The 21,689-nt window shown below is 32.2% G+C and overlaps 1 protein-coding gene across 1 annotated transcript; it reads right to left on the bottom strand.

Annotated features, from left to right (window-relative positions):
• Positions 1-323: 323 nt before the first annotated feature.
• On the bottom strand, positions 324-2,987 carry LOC126892763 (uncharacterized). Its single transcript, XM_050662448.1, has one exon. It carries the CDS (start codon positions 2,985-2,987, stop codon positions 324-326), a length of 2,664 nt encoding a protein of 887 aa, XP_050518405.1.
• Between the last annotated feature and the right edge of the window lie 18,702 nt (positions 2,988-21,689).

Raw genomic sequence — 21,689 nt, 5'->3', positions numbered from 1 at the left:
CCAAAATAATTTAACTTTTGACAAAATTCTTCCGAATTTTCTGCTAGATTAGTATTAACTAATTTCATACATTCTTTCATTGCTTCTTCTTCTGTAGCGCTTACTTCTCCTTTTGGCCACATATTTTCTGGCTCTTTGAGCCATTGAGGGCCCTTCCACCATTGTTTTTCCAAAAGTTGTTTCCCGCTACATCCTCGTGATAAAACGTCACGTGGCGCCACTGATCTACTGCAGAATATTTTTTAATCTCTTTTACCCGGTTTCCTACAAAAGTATTCCAAAGACCCTTTGTTTTAATCCACGTTACGACAACCATCGAATCACTAGTAGTACGTTTTAAGCTCTGCAAAGTCTGCTACTTCTTTAACAGTTTCTAATAACCTAACACCTATCACAGCAGCCATTAATTCTAACCTAGGGAGAGTAATCGTTTTAATTGGACTTAAACGTGATTTTGCTAACAAAAGTTTAATTGAAATAGAATTTTGAAATTCTAGCCTAATAAAAACGCAAGCGGCATAAGAGTATTTACTAGCGTCAACGAAAACGTGAAGAGTTTTATTTATTATTAGGTTCTCTTCTTCTGGATATGCTAAATATCTATGTACGTTACAAAAATTGAGACACTTAACACTTTTTAACCAAATTTCGAAACGTTTTTTGATATCGTCAGGTAATTTTTGATCCCACGTCAATTTCAAGCTCCAAGTCTCTTGTAATAAGATTTTCGGTATTAACGTAAATGGAGCAGTGAAACCAATAGGATCGAAAACTCTCTGCGTTGCAGATAAAATGCCTCTTTTTGTTCTAGGAATCTCGTCAAGACTGTCTAAATTTTTTATATCACACGCTAAAGTGTCAGTTTGGTAATTCCACTGTATACCCAAAATAGAGATAACCTTATTTTCTAATTTTTCATTGACGCTAGAAACATACGTATCGTTATTTTCATTAAAAGTCCACCCCCTAAGAACAAATTTTGCATTCTTTAGAATTTCTGTTGACTCATCAATAAATTTTTTAAGTTCTGTTTCATTCCTAACGCTAAAAACACAATTGTCTACGTAAAATGCGTTAAGAAGTTGATTAGCTGTTTCTGTGTATGTTTTTTCCTTTTCTAAATGCAAATTAACTGTTGCTGCTAAAAGAAACTGACTTGGCTTTAGCCCAAAAACTACTCTACAATGTCTAAATATTTTTATTTCTCTTTTTTCATAGTTTTTCCACCACAAAAATCGTAAAAAATCCCTATCTTTCTCTGAAATGCTTATCTGCAAAAATGCCTTCGCTATGTCTGACGTTACCCCAATTTTATGTAACCTGAACTTTAAAATTAAAGGTATTATTAGCTCAATTAGATTTGGACCCTTTTCCAGTAAATCATTAAGAGAATTACCGTTACCATCTTTAGCTGATGCATCAAACACTGGTCGGATCTTCGTAGTTAAACTGGACTCTTTGACAACTGCGTGATGTGCCAAGTAGTGCATATTCTTTTCCAACGGCTCTTCTTCTACTTCTTCAATGATTCCTGTATTTTCCCAATCTTGAAATATATTGTCATACTCTGTAAGCTTGTTCAGAGAAACTAACCGTTTTGTGGTAGAAAAAAGTCGCTTTTCAGCTAAATTAAAATTAGAGGTTATAGCTGGATAACCTTCTGCCCATGGTAAACAAACTTCATATCTATTTTCACTATTTACCACAGTGCTTTCTTTAAATTTTTCTAACGTGCGAATGTCTAACTCTTCTCGACATTTCGTCTCTGCTGGATCTTTTATACCCAGAACATCTAAACTCCATAAAGTACTCAATGAGTCAGTAAAATAAGTTGAAACAAACGTGTTTATTTTATTATTACTTTTTTGTGTCCCCATAACGGTCCAACCAAACTTGGTTTCCAAAGCTACTAAAGAATCATTTATGTTTACCAAGTTTCCCGTTATGATGTGACCAAACATGTCTGCCCCTATTAATAAATTAACCTCTAATTCTTTAGAAGCAGAATCATTTATATAAATATTTTTATCTTTTAATAAATCTAGGACCTTTTGGTCAATTAGTTTTGGAACGTAATTGCAAATTTTAGATTGTTCCAGTAAAGATAACCCGATGCTGAATGAATTTTCTAAATTTTCTATACCTGCCTTAAACAAACGATGAATCTTTGGAGCTCCCTGCAACCCACCAAAAACACCTTGAACTATATTTTCTTGTCCAATTTTAGTTAACCCTAAATCTTCCGCGCATTTTGTAGTTATATAGGAACGTTGCGAACCCGAATCTAGCAGTGCTCTTACTGTCATTGACCTTTTATTATCAGAAATAACCCTAACATTGATCGTTTGCAGTAAAGTTTCAGAAGCGACAGTTGTTAATGTATTTTCTAAAGATTCTGATTTTTGCAAATCTCTATTTTTGTTTTCTTTTTCATGCAAATGAGGACACATTAATGTAAAATGCTTGCGAGCGCATTTTATACATTTGACAGTTGATTTGCATGTCCGAAAATTGTGAAACTGCTTTAAACATGGAAAACAACTCCGTTTTTTACTTATAATGGATTTTTTCTGCTCTAAAGTCATTTTCTGAGCTTTAATGCAGTCCTGACTGGCATGTGTATTGCTTTCGCAAAAAATACAAGAAAACTTTTGCTTACCCTTGGTTTTTAAACTCTTTGTATGTAAGGTTTCTACAGTATACTTATCGTCAATACTTTTTGGAACTGTGAAACTAGACTGAGCAAGTTTTACACGCTCTTCGGCCTCCACTTCTGTTTTCAGGAACTCTAGTAGACCCTGCAACTCATTATTAAATTTTAAATTATTAGAAGCCCTATTTCTTTCCCAAATTTTAAGCAACTCATAAGGTAGCGCGGATTCAACAAGTGGCAAAAGCATCGCTACATACTTGTCGCTAGTAACACCTAGTGTTCCCAAAGCCCTAAGCTGAGTCTCCAACCTATCATACAAAGTAGATAAAGCCATACCTGGGTCCTCCTTTGAGGTTTGTTGATTTAGAATTAAATTTAATAACTCCCTAACGTATACCTTAATTAAAATTTCGTCCCTTGCGAATCTATTTTTAGTTGGTCAATGGCTATTTTATAATTTTCAGCGGAAGGTGGGAAGCTTTCGACAAGGCTTCTGGCTGGCGTGCCATCTTCTGTTGATTGGATCAGGTATTGGAACTTGTCTTCGTTTGGAAGGTCTGCGTCTTCATCGATTTTTCTAAACTGGCCCCAAAAATTTATCCAATTTTTGACATTTCCATCAAATTTCTTTATTTAAATTTTCGGCATATGAAAATTTTTGACAGGTTTTTCATTTCTTGTACCTTTATTTTCTTGATCTTTCAAAGTTTTTAAATTTTTGATCAAATATTCACATTCTATTCTAAATTTTCCTACCTCGTCACGAAAGTTTTCTTCATCATTTAATTCCTTGCTAATTTCTTCCGTGCTGGTTTCTTCTGCGAATAGAATGTCTTTTATGCTGTTGTCTAGAAGAAATACTCGCTCTGCTTTATCATCAACTTGTTGCAGGAGTCTTTGTATTGTCTTCTCGTCACTGGGATTCACCTCTTCAATTTCTTTAAAAACTTTTTTCAGGGATCCTTTTATTGTTTCCCTCTCTAGCTTTAGGTTCTGCATGTTTTTCAATTAACCAGGGATGCCAATAATGTAATTTCTTATGTGTTTTATTTATATTTTATGCCGAGAGAGAAACGTGAAAGTGTGACTTTTCTTATTAATTTATTTGACAACTTCTTAAAACAAAATCGTAAAAAATCGTAAAACTAAACTAGATATATGGTTACCCACAACAACGGATTATATGTAGTGTATATAATAGATTCTAGTGTCCCAACAGGCTTGATGAGGAAGGCCCAGAATAGATAAATAATTGCCAACATTCTTAGAGAATGGTGAATTTTCCAATGTTCTTGGTAGAAGAAGACCATCGAAAATATTCCAAGGACCTGCTATTTTAGGTCTGAGGAAGTCATATGTTATTCCAAATGGTTATTTCATGTACAACAATCAAAATATGAATATTTATGAATGATAATAAATGGAAAAATTAATAAGAGATGAAATTTATACAAGTTTCAAGGTGAAACATGTGTTTTATAAGAAATGAAAAATAATTGCAATAAGTTTTACAAATTTTCCTCTCAAATTCGTTATTTTGCATATCTTGGAGTTAAGATATTTTTTTGTGTATTTTTCATATAAAGTGTAACGGTCCCAATAAATATGTTTTTATCGTCTTATAAATATATCAGGTCCAACCCTGTGTGACGAACAAATTAGACGTACCTATGAGTATTGCGTAATCCTTTTTTCCCACAACGATGTATTTTTCATTGCCCGGCCAAGTAGAGAATTTGTTTATCTTCGGCGAATTATCAAAAGGATTTAATGATTTTTCGAGACTGGAATCTGAGGCTTTTGTTGATAAGAAGTTTCAATAAGATCAGATTACCGCAGCTGGTAATGTGTGTAAGATCGCAATTCTGTGGGAAACACGAAAGTCATAGCTGATCTAGCTATATGATTTTGATTCGTCAAAAGAAGATTTACGATTTTAGTGGGATGTGACTTAGTAACATACCCTGGTTATTTTATTGGTAGAAGACATACTTGGTTTCTTTTAATTGGATAACTATCTGGTGATTGTCATACTGGGTGTGTAATTTCTGTGTTTGGAGAAGGAATCTTGTCCTAAATTAGGACGAGAGAAGGCAGTCAAGATCTATCTACGACAGAGTAGAGTTGAGGCGCGGGTCGTTTGGTTTAGTCCGCGAGACAGTTTTTTAGTTTTGTCTGCGAGACAAGTTGAATTATCAGATGGAGTGAACTCCAATATTTTTAGTCTGTTTTCTTACTGAGAAAACAATGTTGGTTACAGTGAATACCATGATAGTATGTTTTGGTGTCTAGTTCCTGTGTATTTGAAGGAATAGTTGTTATGTTTGTTTTTAAGAAGAAATTAATGCCAGTTCGCGGAGCGAGTTTCCCAACTTTTTAATAAAATAAAAAACTCAAATGTTTCAACAAAATTTTGCTATGTTCAAGTGAACAGTGTTTACATCATATCAATATTGGAGTGTTTCATTAAGAGTCAATCAAGCAGTTACCTTTTGTAAAAATAAAAAAAACTTTGGAATTTTATCTTCGTATCATAAAACTTTGTGAAATAGTACTTTAGATCAAACAAATGTAACGTGTTAGTGAAAAGTGTATGGTAACAAGAGTTCCAGCTGAGCTATACCAGATCTACGTTAGCTCTGGTCAGCAATGCAGTCCCAGGTCACCAGGTACTCGTAATTATAAGCTTTTAAACTCGTAAATAGCTGTTTATTTTTCTTTTGAACAATCATACTCGTGAAGGACTTAATTTTTTTTACTCATTTATTTCAATTCATTTTTGCTTCCTTAATTTTTTTATAAATAAATGACTATATTATGTTATTAACTTATATCAGCACTTTTCTTTTGCACACTACATCTTTCTCTTATCCTTATCGTTGGAAAGGCGTACAGACAATTTACGACCGCAATGGTAAGTACCAACCTATATCTGATGGAACGACATTGCAAGTAACTTTCTTTATTTTTGGATAGGCATATGGCAGTATTTTTATTTTGATTTAATAATGGAGCCCAATGATTAATATCTTTTAATAGTATTTTAATAATCCACCCCTTTCAATCTCTGAAGATCGTAGCTTACCGGGGCATCCCGAAAAGTAGCACCAAGAACATCTTGACTATGACCTACATAAATTTTGCACCTGTTTAGGATTGCTACATAACTACACTGTTTGAATATATTTTTTGTTTATTTAATTTATATTGCTACAGAAAATAGCGCTCGGAACGCTGGTGTTACACAAATGTCACCCACCGTCAATGCTTTGGCATTTAACGTGTTAATGGTGCTACAATGGCAAAGTGTTACGAATTGTAATGATCTTTGTTTACTGGATTATAAAATGTCGTTTTCAGTCGTCGGGGAAGAATAAATTTAAACTATACAATGGTTTTTGTGGCATGTACTTTTAATAGTTTTTATTTATAATTGGACAGTTCTAGCGTTGATCGATAAATATATAGTAGGGGAGCCCAAGCGGGGATGTTTGCAGTTGCTCAAGCGCGTCAGATTATTACATGGGGAGAAACCTAGTACCCTGAAAATGTATCTCTACCATATGTTGGCTCTTAATATTCGGGGGCCCGAAAAAAAAATTATCCTTAGAATAACTACAATAACTAGAAATCGTCAGATTAAGATAAGGTAAGTTAAGTACATGCAAAACAGTGTATATTTAAAAAATCTGACGATTTGAGCGGGGCGTAAGGAAATGGGTGAGGAAATGGGTTTCACAAGAAAAAAGCGAAAATTTCGCGAAATGAATGATAGATCGAAAAACTAAAAAATAGATGCTCAATGTTTTTCAAAAATCTATCGAATGATACCAAACACGACTTCCCACGGAGAGGGGGGGGGGGTAAATTTAAAATTTTAAAATGAACATCAGATCGAAAAATTGAAAAATACACTTATTCAATATTTTTGAAAAATCTATCGAATGGCACCAAACACGACCCCCCCCCCCCACAGAGGTGGGGTGGAGGGTTACTTTAAAATCTTAAATGGGTGCCCCCATTTTTTATTGCAGATTTGGTTTCCTTACGTAAAAATAAGTAACTTTTATTCGAGACATGGATAGATAGCTCTATAATCTAAAAAACGATTGTTGGAAATGGAAAATTAAATTAAAAATCGAGTCCCCACTAAAATAGAAAACTTTACTTAACTTTTTTTGATATTAGGACCTACTCTTCACAACCGAATAGGTCCCCATAACGCTCGAGTGACTGCACATTTAGCATACTTTGCTCCCCTATACCATACAGATCTGTATATTTTTGTCAATCAACGGTTCTAGTTTCATTTAAAATATTTACACTTCATTATACACTATACGGGTATTTGGGTTTAAAACAATTGGAAATTACTGTAAACGATAATTTCCTATTAAATTGCTGAATACTTCTTTAATCTTTAAATTAAAACATTTTAAAATGAAAATATGACTGGAAAAGAAGTACATAATTATGAATTAAAAAATTGCTACTATTTAATTTTTAAAATTACTTTATTTTTAGAACACTGCAAAATGTTATATATTATTTTTAAACGAATATTTTTACTTGGTTATATGAACAAAGAAAAAATAATGATCAATTTTCTACAGGAATTACTGTATTTATCTTTGAAACAAGAATAAAAAAACCGCTAAACGCGATAAAAATGAGTGGCGCAGAAATGTTATGAAAAATGTTTCCCTATTTGTTAAATTTGAAGTAAAACGCTCTGCAAAAGAGCATCCAACTGCAATCTTTATCAAATATAAAGCGTGTACCCTTTTGTGTAAAGAATGTACTTTTTTGTGTTCGTTTTCTTCTGTGTCCATGGTATTCTAAGCATCCTTTTGTAACACCACATTTTAAATGACTAGTTTATTTGTGTTCTTACTTCAGTGTCCATCTTTTAAGTCCATATTGTTGTATCGAAAACACGTAGCATCTCAGAGTTCATACCCTCAGTTCTAATCTAAGGTCTTGAAACCGCTATACTCTGGGTATAGAGATTTTTGAAGAAAGGAATGACGAAATATGGGTATGAAAAATCAAAAGGGTAGAGAGTAGAGAGACACTAAATCTCAAGTGAGTATTCGGGCTAGCTTCAATACACCGAATATTGGCTTTAGAGATATAAAAGGAACGATTTGATAATGAAATAGTAGTAACTAGGAAGAAAATGAGACCTGTTAATACAAAAACTTAATAAAACTAAGTAAGACCACTGGAGATAGACCGAGATAAAAGGGACGATAAAGAGAGAAGAAAATGGGCGTCAACTCGGACAGCTCAACTTCTGGGGCACAGTATTTGAAAGCTCACTCTACTTAACTGTAGCGAAAAATAACAAAAAAAGTTTTGGGTCCAGAATTTGAACACCTCGAGATTTTTTGAAGTAACGAACGACAGGAACTTAATGACACTGGTCACGACCACCTGAAACACAAAATATTAAATACTAACCTTGTCTTGCTATATTATATACTGGTGATACAGACTGAAATAAAACATCTACCTTTCTTATAACAAATATATTAACAATAACTATATTATATATGTCATATGTTAACAATTTACATATAACTCTAGAAACACAATAACAGTGGTAGTGGGTGGTTATAAAGGTCGAACAGGACCAAAAAGCCGCTACCAAGCAAATCTCCACTACACACTGCGCTAATCAAAGGTATTAATAATAAAATCCAAAAACAAAGTCCATTAGAATAGCACAAAGTCCTTACAAAAAAAAGTTAGTAATATTCCCTAAATGAACTCGACAAGTATTTCACCTAGCAAAAATACTAATAATTATATAATGATTTATATAAATGAGCTGGTCAGTGACTCTTTATATACAATGCAAAAACCGCCTAGACGTATTCCCTATTTAAAATCCGCGACAAAATTTTACCCCCGATTCCCTATCAAATTTTAAGCTACAATTATTTATAATCTATATATATAAAAGAAAGTCGAGTTATGTTAGTTACACTGATAATAACTCGAGAACGGCTCATCAGATTGTTATGAAATTTTACAAGTGTATTCTACCGAAATGGGAATAGGCATAACTCTGAATTCATGCCCGTACGTCATAAAGGGGCTTGCCCCCCTGATATATTTTTTTAATTTTTTGACAAACCGTTTTTTCTTAATTTTGTATGATGTAGAAGCAAAAGATACATACAATCCTAAATTTTCACTTTTTTATCTTCAACCGTTATTTTTTAATAGCCATTTAAATATTTTACATCTATATATTATATAAAAGAAAGTCGAGTTATGTTAGTTACACTGATAATAACTCGAGAACGGCTCATCAGATTGTTATGAAATTTTACAAGTGTATTCTACCGGACTGGGAATAGGCATAACTCTGAATTCATGCCCGTACGTCATAAAGGGGCTTGCCCCCCCTGATATATTTTTTTAATTTTTTGACAAACCGTTTTTTCTTAATTTTTTATGATGTAGAAGCAAAAGATACATACAATCCTAAATTTTCACTTTTTTATCTTCAACCGTTATTTTTTAATAGGCATTTAAATATTTTACATCTATATATATAAAAGAAAGTCGAGTTATGTTAGTTACACTGATAATAACTCGAGAACGGCTCATCAGATTGTTATGAAATTTTACAAGTGTATTCTACCGGACTGGGAATAGGCATAACTCTGAATTCATGCCCGTACGTCATAAAGGGGCTTGCCCCCCCTGATATATTTTTTTAATTTTTTGACAAACCGTTTTTTCTTAATTTTGTATGATGTAGAAGCAAAAGATACATACAATCCTAAATTTTCACTTTTTTATCTTCAACCGTTATTTTTTAATAGCCATTTAAATATTTTACATCTATCTATATATATAAAAGAAAGTCGAGTTATGTTAGTTACACTGATATTAACTCGAGAACGGCTCATCAGATTGTTATGAAATTTTACAAGTGTATTCTACCGGAATGGGAATAGGCATAACTCTGAATTCATGCCCGTACGTCATAAAGGGGCTTGCCCCCCTGATATATTTTTTTAATTTTTTGACAAACCGTTTTTTCTTAATTTTGTATGATGTAGAAGCAAAATATACATACAATCCTAAATTTTCACTTTTTTATCTTCAACCGTTATTTTTTAATAGCCATTTAAATATTTTACATCTATATATATATATATATATATATATATATATATATATATATATATATATAAAAGAAAGTCGAGTTATGTTAGTTACACTGATAATAACTCGAGAACGGCTCATCAGATTGTTATGAAATTTTACAAGTGTATTCTACCGGACTGGGAATAGGCATAACTCTGAATTCATGCCCGTACGTCATAAAGGGGCTTGCCCCCCCTGATATATTTTTTTAATTTTTTGACAAACCGTTTTTTCTTAATTTTGTATGATGTAGAAGCAAAAGATACATACAATCCTAAATTTTCACTTTTTTATCTTCAACCGTTATTTTTTAATAGCCATTTAAATATTTTACATCTATATATATAAAAGAAAGTCGAGTTATGTTAGTTACACTGATAATTTTTTTGATAATTTAATTTTTGATAATTTAATTGAAAAAACTCGAGAACGGCTCATCAGATTGTTATGAAATTTTACACGTGTATTCTACCGGACTGGGAATAGGCATAACTCTGAATTCATGCCCGTACGTCATAAGGGGGCTTGCCCCCCCTGATATATTTTTTAAATTTTTTGACAAACCGTTTTTTCTTAATTTTGTATGATGTAGAAGCAAAAGATACATACAATCCTAAATTTTCACTTTTTTATCTTCAACCGTTATTTTTTAATAGCCATTTAAATATTTTACATCTATATATATAAAAGAAAGTCGAGTTATGTTAGTTACACTTTGTTAGTTTGTTGCCATACTCCTCCGAAACGAATTCACCGATTTTCATGAAATTCCGAACAAAACGCTGCTATTTTTTCTTCTCTAGCGCAATCCGTTTCCGAAATAGCGAACCGTAAGCCGTAGCAAAATTCTGAGCACAGAAGAAGAACGAATGGGAAATTTCATAAAAGAAAACTGCAACAGATTAACTTTTGGACTCAAATTGGATAAAATATGAATTTTTTAATTTTACAAATTTTCAAAAAATCTTGCTTTCGCGTGGGCAAACCATCCAGTTTATTTATGTTTAATAGATGAACTAACGAAAAATATAATGTACACTATTGCATGTATTAAATGATTGATAATATTTTTTGTTATTGTGATAATTAATTAATATTTAGAATTTTAACCTTTAACTACCCGCACATCAAAATATAACATAACTACACGCGTGGCGTTCTTTATACGCCACAAGAAAATATACTTAAAAACAGCGGATTTGTTTTTTTTGTTGAAAAATTACACTTATTTGTTTGTTATAAACCTTACTCGGCGTCAGCGGATACTTGGAGTTCCTTCTCAGTAAGCAAATTGGGATATATAACTGGAATCTGATTCCATGATAAATAAAATTGCTAATAATATTTTTTTGAAACGATATTTTTTACCTGAGAAAAAGTATTGTTTATAAAGAAAAATATATTTGTGCCATAATGACTAAAAAACATTTGAAATATGTACTTATATTACTAATTGTATTACTATAATTGTGGTGTATGTTATCCACCACCGGAAACAACAAATAATAAATTGTAAATTACGATCTTCCTAGAATGCCGATTATAACGAAACTAAATCCAGTGTAAAGCACATTCCAGTGATAGGTTAGATAAATAAACAAAGACAAAAATTAAATTTTTAAATTCATTTGTAGTAGAATTCTTATATGTGGCGTACAAAAATACGCCAGCGCGTGTAGCTAAAGTTTAAGGTATGAATTAAAATAATAAAATTTATTTTACTTTAAAACCTAAACAGTTTTTCCATTCTCTTAGGAGAAAAATATTTTGCTACCTACTACATTCTCATATTTTGACGTTTATTTGTGTCAGTCGAAATGATTTGTAAATTTTGAGGTTAATGCCCCTTAATGCTAACAACCATATTGTCATCGAGAAAACTCAGTTGCCTCAGTTATCTCAATATAATACATTGTATGTATTTATGTATCTAAATCTATATATTGTATGTTCCCTATGTCCAGCTGAACGATTTACGTACTGTATACGTGGAATATCATATAATTTGTCATATTATCTATCTTTCTTATGTATTGTACCCTCGGAGATCGCTGGGAAAATTTAGACTCAAAATAACAAAATCCAGTTTGGCAACACTGTGTGAATGTTGATAGTATCATATCCCTTTTAAGATAAACAGAACAGTAATTTAGTCCAGACAAATTAATATATTTTTGGCCAGCAAAAATGAGATTTTTCAACCAAATACTGTCTCAAATATGATGTGCAAAATAATTTTTAATTGTTTTCTACTCATTAAATCGTTATCGTCCAGTTATTGTCTTAATTATTTTAACTTTTAATAAGTGTCGACTCATGATTAATAAGTTGTTAAAACATTTTATCTGTAGCGGCTTCTGGAATGCCTTAAAACTATCGGATTTGATTCGACCATACTTACAAATTTTGCATAAAATATTTGGACATATAATTTTCTTTTTTATTCGAGGAAATTGCATTTCGATCAATTTTAATGTCTAGAAATTCATTTTCGAGCAGTTGATTTTGAGTAATTGATTTTTAGCCATTACGTTCAAGCAACTGATCTATAATCAAAATTATGACAGATTATCTAATTATGACACACTATCTAAGGTGCAACGAAGTTCACCGGGTCAGCTAGTTATTATTAAACAAGACTTATTTAATTGAAAAAAAAAACTACTATTTATAATATGGAACAAAACAAAGACCTGAAACCCCTATCTATCACGAAAATATGTACCTAGTTCTACTAGATTGTATGCATACAACAAGTTTACACTGTAGAAAATATAGATTACCCAAAATATATGAATAATAAAAGTAAACAAACTTATCTTTCACCACAGTTCCTATTTAAGAATGCAAGTTGAAGCCCATAGGAGAGTCCTTTTAGCACGATAAACTGGTTGGAGGCTGTGGTGGGTAAGTCCTACTGGAAAATCCTAGACGTTGTGAAATCAGGTACTGGTTTTCTCCAACAAAACAGCAAGCTCTATGGTTAAACCATGGCAAAGTTGCTAACAGTTACTGGTACATAATTAAATGAGGTATTTAAGTCGTGACTAAGTGACTAAATGGCTATGTAATGAAGAAACAAAGTAACTAAGTGGCGGAATTTGGAAAGGCAAAACACGCTGGCATTAGACTTCCTTTATGTGGAAAGAACCAAAGATAAATGTAATTTTGATATAATCGCTATTCCAAAAAATGGTCTTAGCTAGTGTTCCTTGTTTTTAGTTTTATATCTTTCCCATTCTTATCCCAAATCCGCCACTTAAAAAAAACAGCGTGTTCGCCCACAGAGTTTGACCAAAACCGAGGTTCAAGTTCAGATCGACAAAATCGATTTTGTTCCTCATCGCTCGCCTGTGCAGCAAAAGGTCGTTGTAAGATCGACGCGGGCGTCTCCCAAGGATTTTCTAGAGGGGTATTTGATGGAATTTTAATGGGATTTATTTAGTTAATAGCGTAATCGCTACAGTCTTTATTGAAGATAATTGTTTGTTTTGTGTAGTAGTAGATGGAGTTGTTCATCAGAGCGCTTGCCATAATCACGGTATCATCTGCAAATCTTATGTTGTTAATGCTTCTTACGTTAATTAGTTCACTTTCAGATAGTAAAGAAATCCTAAGAAGAATAGAGAACAGCAGGGAGCCACTGGAATCAATCAAAATAAGAAAACTACAATATCTGGCTCATATAACACGTGGTGACAGATATGAATTCCTAAAATTAATAATGCAGGGAAAGATTCAAGGAAGGCGCAGCATAGGTAGAAAAACAATGTTCTGGCTCAGAAACGTCAGAGAATAGTTCGGATGCAGCTCGACTGAAGTCTTTCAGACTGTAGTGTAGAACGTTAGAATAGCAATGATGATTGCCAATCTTCGTCGCGATAAAGAAGAAGAAGATAGTAATGCTTCTTCAAAAATGGATTCATTATATATATTGAATAGTAATGGAGACATAATACATCTCTGTCTAACTCTTCTCCTGATTCAAATTTCTGAAATGGGTTTGTTATTTATTAAAATTGGTGATGATTGGAGAATTGGAGAATTCATGATTGCCAATCTTCGTTACGGTAAAGAAGAAGAAGATAGTAATGCTTCTTCAAAAATGGATTCATTATATACATTGGATAGTAATGGAGACATAATATATCTCTGCCTAACTCTTCTCCTGATTTCAATTTCTGAAATAGATTTGTTATTTATCAGAATTGGTGCTCTTTGATTCCAGTAAACTTGTTAATATTCGTAGTATCTTTTGTCTATCTATTTTTTCTGTAGAATTTGTAGTAATTTTTCATGCCTTACTTCGTCAAATGTCTTTTCAAAATCAATGTAACAAATATACACATCTACATTCATCTCCATGCATCTTTGAGCTATCACATTAAAAGCAAATAACGTCTCTCAGGTTCCTAGACGACCATGTCATTTGAGAACATGATATGATATTGTTCTGTATTGACTGCAATCTTTAGCGTTTGTACTTTTAGGGATACCTAGCGCAAAAGGTGGAGAGTACCCATTGTTTCGGAATATGTCGTCCACTTTTATATAATATTTTAAACAAATCTACTAGAATGTCGTAAGGTCTTGTTTAGGAAAAATTCAAACAAGCTTATATTTTTCTAAAACTTTTTTTGTTAGTTTATATACATGTTAAAATAGAATAGAATAGAAATATGCTTTATTGCCATGAAAATTTTTACAATTTTATCGACAAAGCTTATAAATAGTCAGAAAAACAAAACAGTAACAATCCAATTTACTAAAATTACATAAATCATCAATATATTTAAATAATAATAATAATACCTAATGAAGTTAAAACAGAAATAATCAATTGAAAAAATTTAAATAAATTGCAAATGCATAGTCTACCTAATAATTAATAAAAAAGGTTTAAAAGTTAAAAAGTTAAGCTGCTGCATATGACACCCAAATATAGATAAAAAAATAATAAAAATACTACTTGTGCAAAGGGTACTGTAATTTCTTAGTTACTGACTAAAAAAATCTTCTACTGAATAATATGGTATTTCAGACAGGTAGGCTTTTGTCAGTTTACGGAATTTGGGGAAAGATGGTGCAGATTTTAGTTGTATCGATTTCTTTACTAACTCCGAGGACGGGGTCGGCAAATAGACGTCAAACGTAGAATTTCTCGTGAAGTAGTCATGATTAGGTCTTGGTGGAAAGACATGTAGATGTTTACGAATTAAGCAAACAGTTTCTAAAATATACAAAGATGGAAGGGTTAAAATTCCGTGATATTTGAAGTAACTTCTGCAATGTGTTGTTCTTCTGAGGCCAAACAGATATCTTATTGCTCTTTTTTGTAGTTTGAAAATAACATCGAATTGGGCAGCTGTACCAGAACCCCAAAAAGGAAGACCATAACGAAGATGTGACTCGAACAAAGAAAAATATGTTATTTTGGAAGATGCTACATTGAGTTCATTCGAAGCAGATCTTATAGCATAGCAAGCTGAAGAGAGTTTCTTCCGTAACAAATCGATATGGAGGGATCATTTAAGGTTGCTGTCTAAAAAAATACCAAGAAATTTTACAGAATCAACTGTACTGATCTGGCTGTTATTAAGAGGTGAGGGTTGAAGAGCTCCTTTATAAGACAATGCTACTGTTTTATCTACGTTAAACGAGAGTAAATTTTAGTCAGACCAGGTTTTTATTGTAAGTAGATCAGAAGTTATAGTAGCATGAAGAGTTGCAATATTTGAGTTGCTCCAAGTGATACTGTATCATCAGCAAAAAGAAAGATTTTTCAATCGATTTTTAAATTAGTGATGTCATTAATAAAGATAAGGAAAAGTAGAGGACCCAATACTGAACCTTGAGGTACCCCACATACAATGTTTTTGAGACTAGAGTCTGTATCATTTACTCTAACCAGTTGTTTCCTATCATCCAAGTAAGATTGAAACCAATCTAAAGAAATGCCTCGAATTCCGTAGAAATTTAGTTTTTTTATCAAAATGTTGTGATTTACACAATCAAATGCTTTATCGTAGTCACAAAAAACGGTGGCAGTGTGAAGATTATTGTTCAATGCTTGATAAACCTCATGTACAGTAGGAAAAATGAAAGAATACCCATGAACGAACATATAAAACACGCTGTATTTTCCTGTCACCGTGTCACACAAAAAATTGGCCCGCGCAAGTACATGTAATAATTATTGTTACATGTACTTGCAATGGACAATTTTCGTTGTGACACGGTGACAGGAAAATACAGCGTGATTTATATGTTCGTTCATGGGTATTCTTTCATTTTTCGGACTGTAGTACAGAAAACATGGCATCAGTGGTGCATTTATTATTTAAAAAGCCGAACTGATTTTGTGATAAAATGTTGTTTTCAACTAGAAAGGACATAAGTCGGGCTTTTATGAGTCTCTCAATAATTTTGGAGAGTACCGGTAGTAGTGCAATAGGTCTATAATTGCAGGTATTAGATATTTCACCACCCTTATGAAGAGGAATAATGATGGCTGTCTTCAGGCACTCTGGAAATTTACCTTTCTCAAAAGAATCATTAATTAGTGAGATGAGGACCTCTAACACATTTTCTGGAAGATAAAAAAAATTTTTATCGATAGACCATCAGTACTATAGGAAGATTTGCTTTTGATACTATTGATTGTTTCGATCAGTTCAGATTTATCGACTGGTTTTATAAAGAATGAATTCGAGACCTTTCTTGAATTAAGGAGATAGGAAATGGGATCTTGTTGTGGCAAAATAGTTTATGTAATATTTTTACCCACATTAACAAAGTATTCATTTAGATTTTCAGGGTCTGGAAGGAAAAATGTTTGAGCAGTGTGAGTTTTATTTCGAAGATCGTTTATTATGGACCAAGTTTCTTTTGCAACACTTTTGGAGCTTCCCAGACGGTTCTGGTAGTAGACTTTTTTAGCTGATTTTATAAGTTTAAGATAGGTTGCCCTGTACTTGGTGATATATTCAGTGATAGAGACGTTGGTAGTACATTTCCTGATATAGAAAAGAGAACGCATATTCTTGGTAGATATTCGGATACCTTTAGTAGTCCAGGGTTTGTGATGTTTTGGCTTAATTGCAATTAAAGGAAATGCTTTATTGAAGATACAGATAAGCTTATTTAAGAATTCACTGAAATTATTATCCACGTCCATGGCAGGAAAGCGCCACTCAGAGGTTAAGCATAAATTTTGAAATTTACGAAAGTTCCGGGTGGAAAAATCCTGCCTAAACGACGGGTTTTCGAGGAGGGTTTGCTGGAGATATTAAACTTCGTTTAAACTGCTTCATGATCAGATAGTCCAGTATTAATAATTGTATAGTGGACATCAAGGGGTGAGAAATCTGAGACTGTATAATCAGGGACTGTATAATTAGGGAACTTGCACTAAAAATTTTTTTTGCATAAAATTGTTAATTTATGTTTTAAAATGTTATATTCAAAATATTACGTCAATGAATAGTGTACGTACAACATCTGATCAAAGTTCCGCGCCTAAAATTTCCGTTTCAAACAACTTCAAAAGCGAGAGCTGGGGTCTGACGTCATAGGCCACTCGTATCGTTTGCCCGTTCGGTGGGCTATTGCATTTAATGCAGTTTGCCGATAGATAAATAATATAGTTGAAATATCTTGTTTTACTCTGTGGCAAAAATGATTTTTTCTGTGACAGGTAAAATATTAACATTTTATCTCTGTTGACATGTATGAAAAAGTTCTTTTTTACGAAATTACTTTTGTCGTTTCTTGTGTTGAAGAACAAAGAAGAAACAAGTAACTTAAAATAAACAAAACTTTTAGTAATAAAAGTAAGAGTAACTAAAAATATTGGTGCTACTATAGTATGCGGTCTACAGTCGGGTTTCTATTATAGCTTACGGTCTACCGAGGGATGCGGTGTAAGTATAAGCTGAGGTGATAAAGATATTAACTTGTAAAATTACAATAATGATTCTTCTCATTTATGCGTATTATTAACTTTGTAAAGAAGGATTTTGTTGGCTATGTACACGTTCTATCGGTACGTCTGCTAATCACCATAATATTTTCTCAGAAGGCTTTGAACACCATAATGAAAGGCTCCAGTAGGTACTAATAAACCTTACAATAAAATATAATCTTTATTATAATGCAAATTACACCGTAATCTTTTCCAGGATATACGAAATCGTTCGATTAGAGGTAGGTAGATCAAACCCACGGGGTAAACCGTATACTATAATGGTACCAAACTATTTTTATAAACGGTTTAAACATGCTTATTAATAACTTTTACTTATTTGCCTTGACCCCTCGCATTTCTCCAATAGAATAGCTTTCACTACTTTTTATAAAAGTTGCCACCATGAAGATATCAACGGTAGGTTAGTTGTCAGACTTACCCTCGTTCGCCATATTATGCGTTTTAAACTCTTTACAAAGTAGCACTCAACTTTATCAATTTCAGTTTAAAACTAAGCTGATTGGGGAACTACTTATTACAATATATAAGATGAACATAAATAATACCTAGGAATTTTCCATTAAAGACGATTAAAATGTAATATACCCGTGATACCTACCCTAATCACGTTGTTTTCGACTGCTAGTACGGTTGACCGTGGCCCGTGACGTCGGACCAATAGAAGGACGTTCAAGAGCCTCCTAAGATATTTGAATTTTATAGCATTTTCAAAGCGTCGTAATTAGCGTACGGGTTAAAAATATTTGTTTTTTTCGCATGCAAGCGTTTTAAAATCATGTTACCTTATGTTTTTTAATATCATTTTAATATATAAAAATTTATGCAAGTTCCCTATTATGGTATATGGAGTTTTTGTAATCCTTGTACGAGAATCAACGTGCATTGTTAGACCGTACGATTCAAATATGTTGACCAAGTAGCACAAGCAGCAGCATAATCAATGTTAAAGTCCCCGCATAAAATGTTTCTACTTTTATGGGGCAGGTCATCTAACAAATTTAGCAGGTTCTGAAAAAATAGTTCCACGGAAGAGGCAGGTGATCTATAAATGCAAATAATATAAATATTAAGATTCTTATTGTAAACTAAAGAAAACTCAAAGGAGGCTTCACTTAACAGCAAGTCATATTTTGTTACCAAAGAAAAATCATTACTCGTAGACAGAATTAGTGTCCCCCCATAAGCTGAGCTTGGACGATCATACCTAGCAATTGTGGTGTATTTATCTACAAAAAAGGCTCGTTGACTTCAAGCCAGTGCTCTGCAACCGCAACTACCGGGGGAAATCCTAATTCCTCTAGGAACAAAAACAATTTATCAGTTTTGTATCTTATAGAACGAATATTAATCAGAACCATGCTAAAATTGTTATCACTAAAACAATTTGAGGATTCTAGTCCCTCAGAACACGTCGTGATGTTTAAAAATTTCGTTTTGGAGAGGCAGCGGAATAGTAATTTCGGTGACATTCCCTTGATTTTTGCAGGTGTATAATTCTTTCAGAAGTGAGAAAGGAGCTATACGCATTAAGATCAGCTTCCACCTCATCTGGACCAGTTCCATAGGCATTGTTGAAGTCTAGCAGAATTTGTCGTAGATCTTCTGTCTTAGTGGGAAGTCCCTCGGAAGCCAAAAAGAGTTTAACGCTTGTGTTGGTAAATCCATCGTAAAACACTTAAGCTGGTTGGTCATGTAGATAAGAAAGATGAAGTTTAATGGCTTTTAAGATATCCGCTTCCCTTAATCTGGCTAGAAGATATCGACTATTAGAGTTATTGGTTAATCGAACTCTTGGTGGGGTCAAAGGATCCAGATTTATCGATGGTTTTAAAGTATCCTTCTTAACGAAATTTATTGGCGAATGGAACGGATTCTTAGATTTACAAACTTCGATGTTAAAGTAAAAAGTTCTACTTGCAAATTTGGCCGCTAATTGTTTATTAATTGTTTAAACAATAACAATTGTTTTGTACAAATAATTTTAAAAATATCGTTAAATTCACCATTCTACTTTGATCAAATATGTTTCTACTTTGTTTTTGATTATGCTGAATCCGAATATGGCATTGCAATTTGAAAATCTTATACAGAAGCTTTTATACAGTGTGTCTGCGTAGCTAGGAACCACATGGAAAACTTTTTTATTATCAATTTTACGAAAAAAAGTTATTCTTAATAAAATGCTCTGGATAGTCAATAATCTAAAACTGAATCATCAGATATCAAATTTTATCAATTTTATACGAGTTATATCAAAAATATGAATTTCGTTAAAGAGTAAAGTACCTTTATATTCCAGAATATCAAAAAATGCTATTATGAAAAGTTGTTTGAAATTAGAAACTATGTCTAAATAAACAATTACATCATTCTAATCGAAAAAAAAATTTAAATTTTTTCCCAAATTACGGATACTCATCATCATTTTATTACAATAATTATGATAACTATTTTATTATCACTTTTAAGAAAAAAAGTTATTCTTCATAAAATGCTCTCCCTGGTATAAAATCTAAGATACAACCTTCATATATCCAACTTTTTTAATTTTATACGAGGTATGTAAAAAATATGAATTTTTCTTAAGAGTTAAGTGCCTTTATTATTCACCATATTTTAATTAGAAGGATGTAATTGAACACTAAAACAAATTTTTTAATTACAAACAACTTTTTTTAATAACAATTTTCGATATTGTGAAATTTAAAGGTGATTTACTCTTGAGTGAAATTCATATTTTTTGACATACCTCGTATAACATTAGTTAAATTTGATATTTGATGATTGCATCTGAGATTATATACGATGCAAAGTATTTTATAAAAAATAACTTTTTTTCGTAAAACTGATAATAAAAAAGTTATCAATAGGTTCCAAGTTGCGCAGACATCTGTATAAGAGCTAAAAAAAATTTTTTTTGCTAAACATTTATTATTGTTGAAGCTTATTATTATTAAATGTATTTTAGGTAAGTTTTACAGAAAAAAGTTTTGATCACTTTGTATAAACATTTTTTTAGCTGGTAATTTTCGGTTTTTGTATTACGTTTTTGTTATCTTTCTTAATTTGCTTAAAAAGAAATAGTTAATTTCATTTCTAAAGTAAAATAATTCAGTGCATTTTAAAGATTACATCCTAAGCTTTAAAACAGCACTTATAAAACTGTAATAGATCTGTTTAAAGTTGAGTAATACCGTCTTAAAGTGGTGGTAATTCTATAAAACTAAGAAGATTTCAAAAATTACATTTTTTGTGACGTCATATCATTTGAATTAAATTTTTGAGATTTTTTTTGAGTGAAACATCATTTAGTAAGATGCTTGAAAGGTAAGTTGTGCAAAATTGAGAGTTTTATAAGACAAATTGTATTAGTTACAAATTTTTAAATCATTTTTAAACAAAATTCATGTAAGGCTCACTTTCCGCCCACACCGTACTTATGCCCATACATTTTATTTCTTTCTATAATAACCATTAGACAGCTTAATTATTCTTCTTTCATGTTCAATTTGCAAAATTTTATTTGATCCATTAGTTAAAGAACTACATTAAAATAACTCAACCGTGCACTTCGCCGTATGTTAGTTTACAGTGCGCCAATGTGTACGCCAAAGACAAATTGTATTAGTTACAAATTTTTAAATCATTTTTAAACAAAATTCATGTAAGGCTCACTTTCCGCCCACACCGTACTTATGCCCATACATTTTATTTCTTTCTATAATAACCATTAGAAAGCTTAATTATTCTTCTTTCATGTTCAATTTGCAAAATTTTATTTGATCCATTAGTTAAAGAACTACATTAAAATAACTCAACCGTGCACTTCGCCGTATGTTAGTTTACAGTGCGCCAATGTTTGTGAGAAGGGTGACTTTAGCG

Source organism: Diabrotica virgifera, chromosome 1 (genome assembly GCF_917563875.1).
Source record: "Diabrotica virgifera virgifera chromosome 1, PGI_DIABVI_V3a".
NCBI lineage: Eukaryota > Metazoa > Arthropoda > Insecta > Coleoptera > Chrysomelidae > Diabrotica > Diabrotica virgifera.
Note: the sequence above shows the minus strand (reverse complement) of the source record. Positions and strands in the feature narration are given on the sequence as shown.

What these genes read in the sequence shown, in the direction of transcription:
- LOC126892763 (XM_050662448.1), bottom strand. Translation starts at nt 2,987, where the DNA reads ATGGCTTTATCTACTTTGTATGATAGGTTGGAGACTCAGCTTAGGGCT.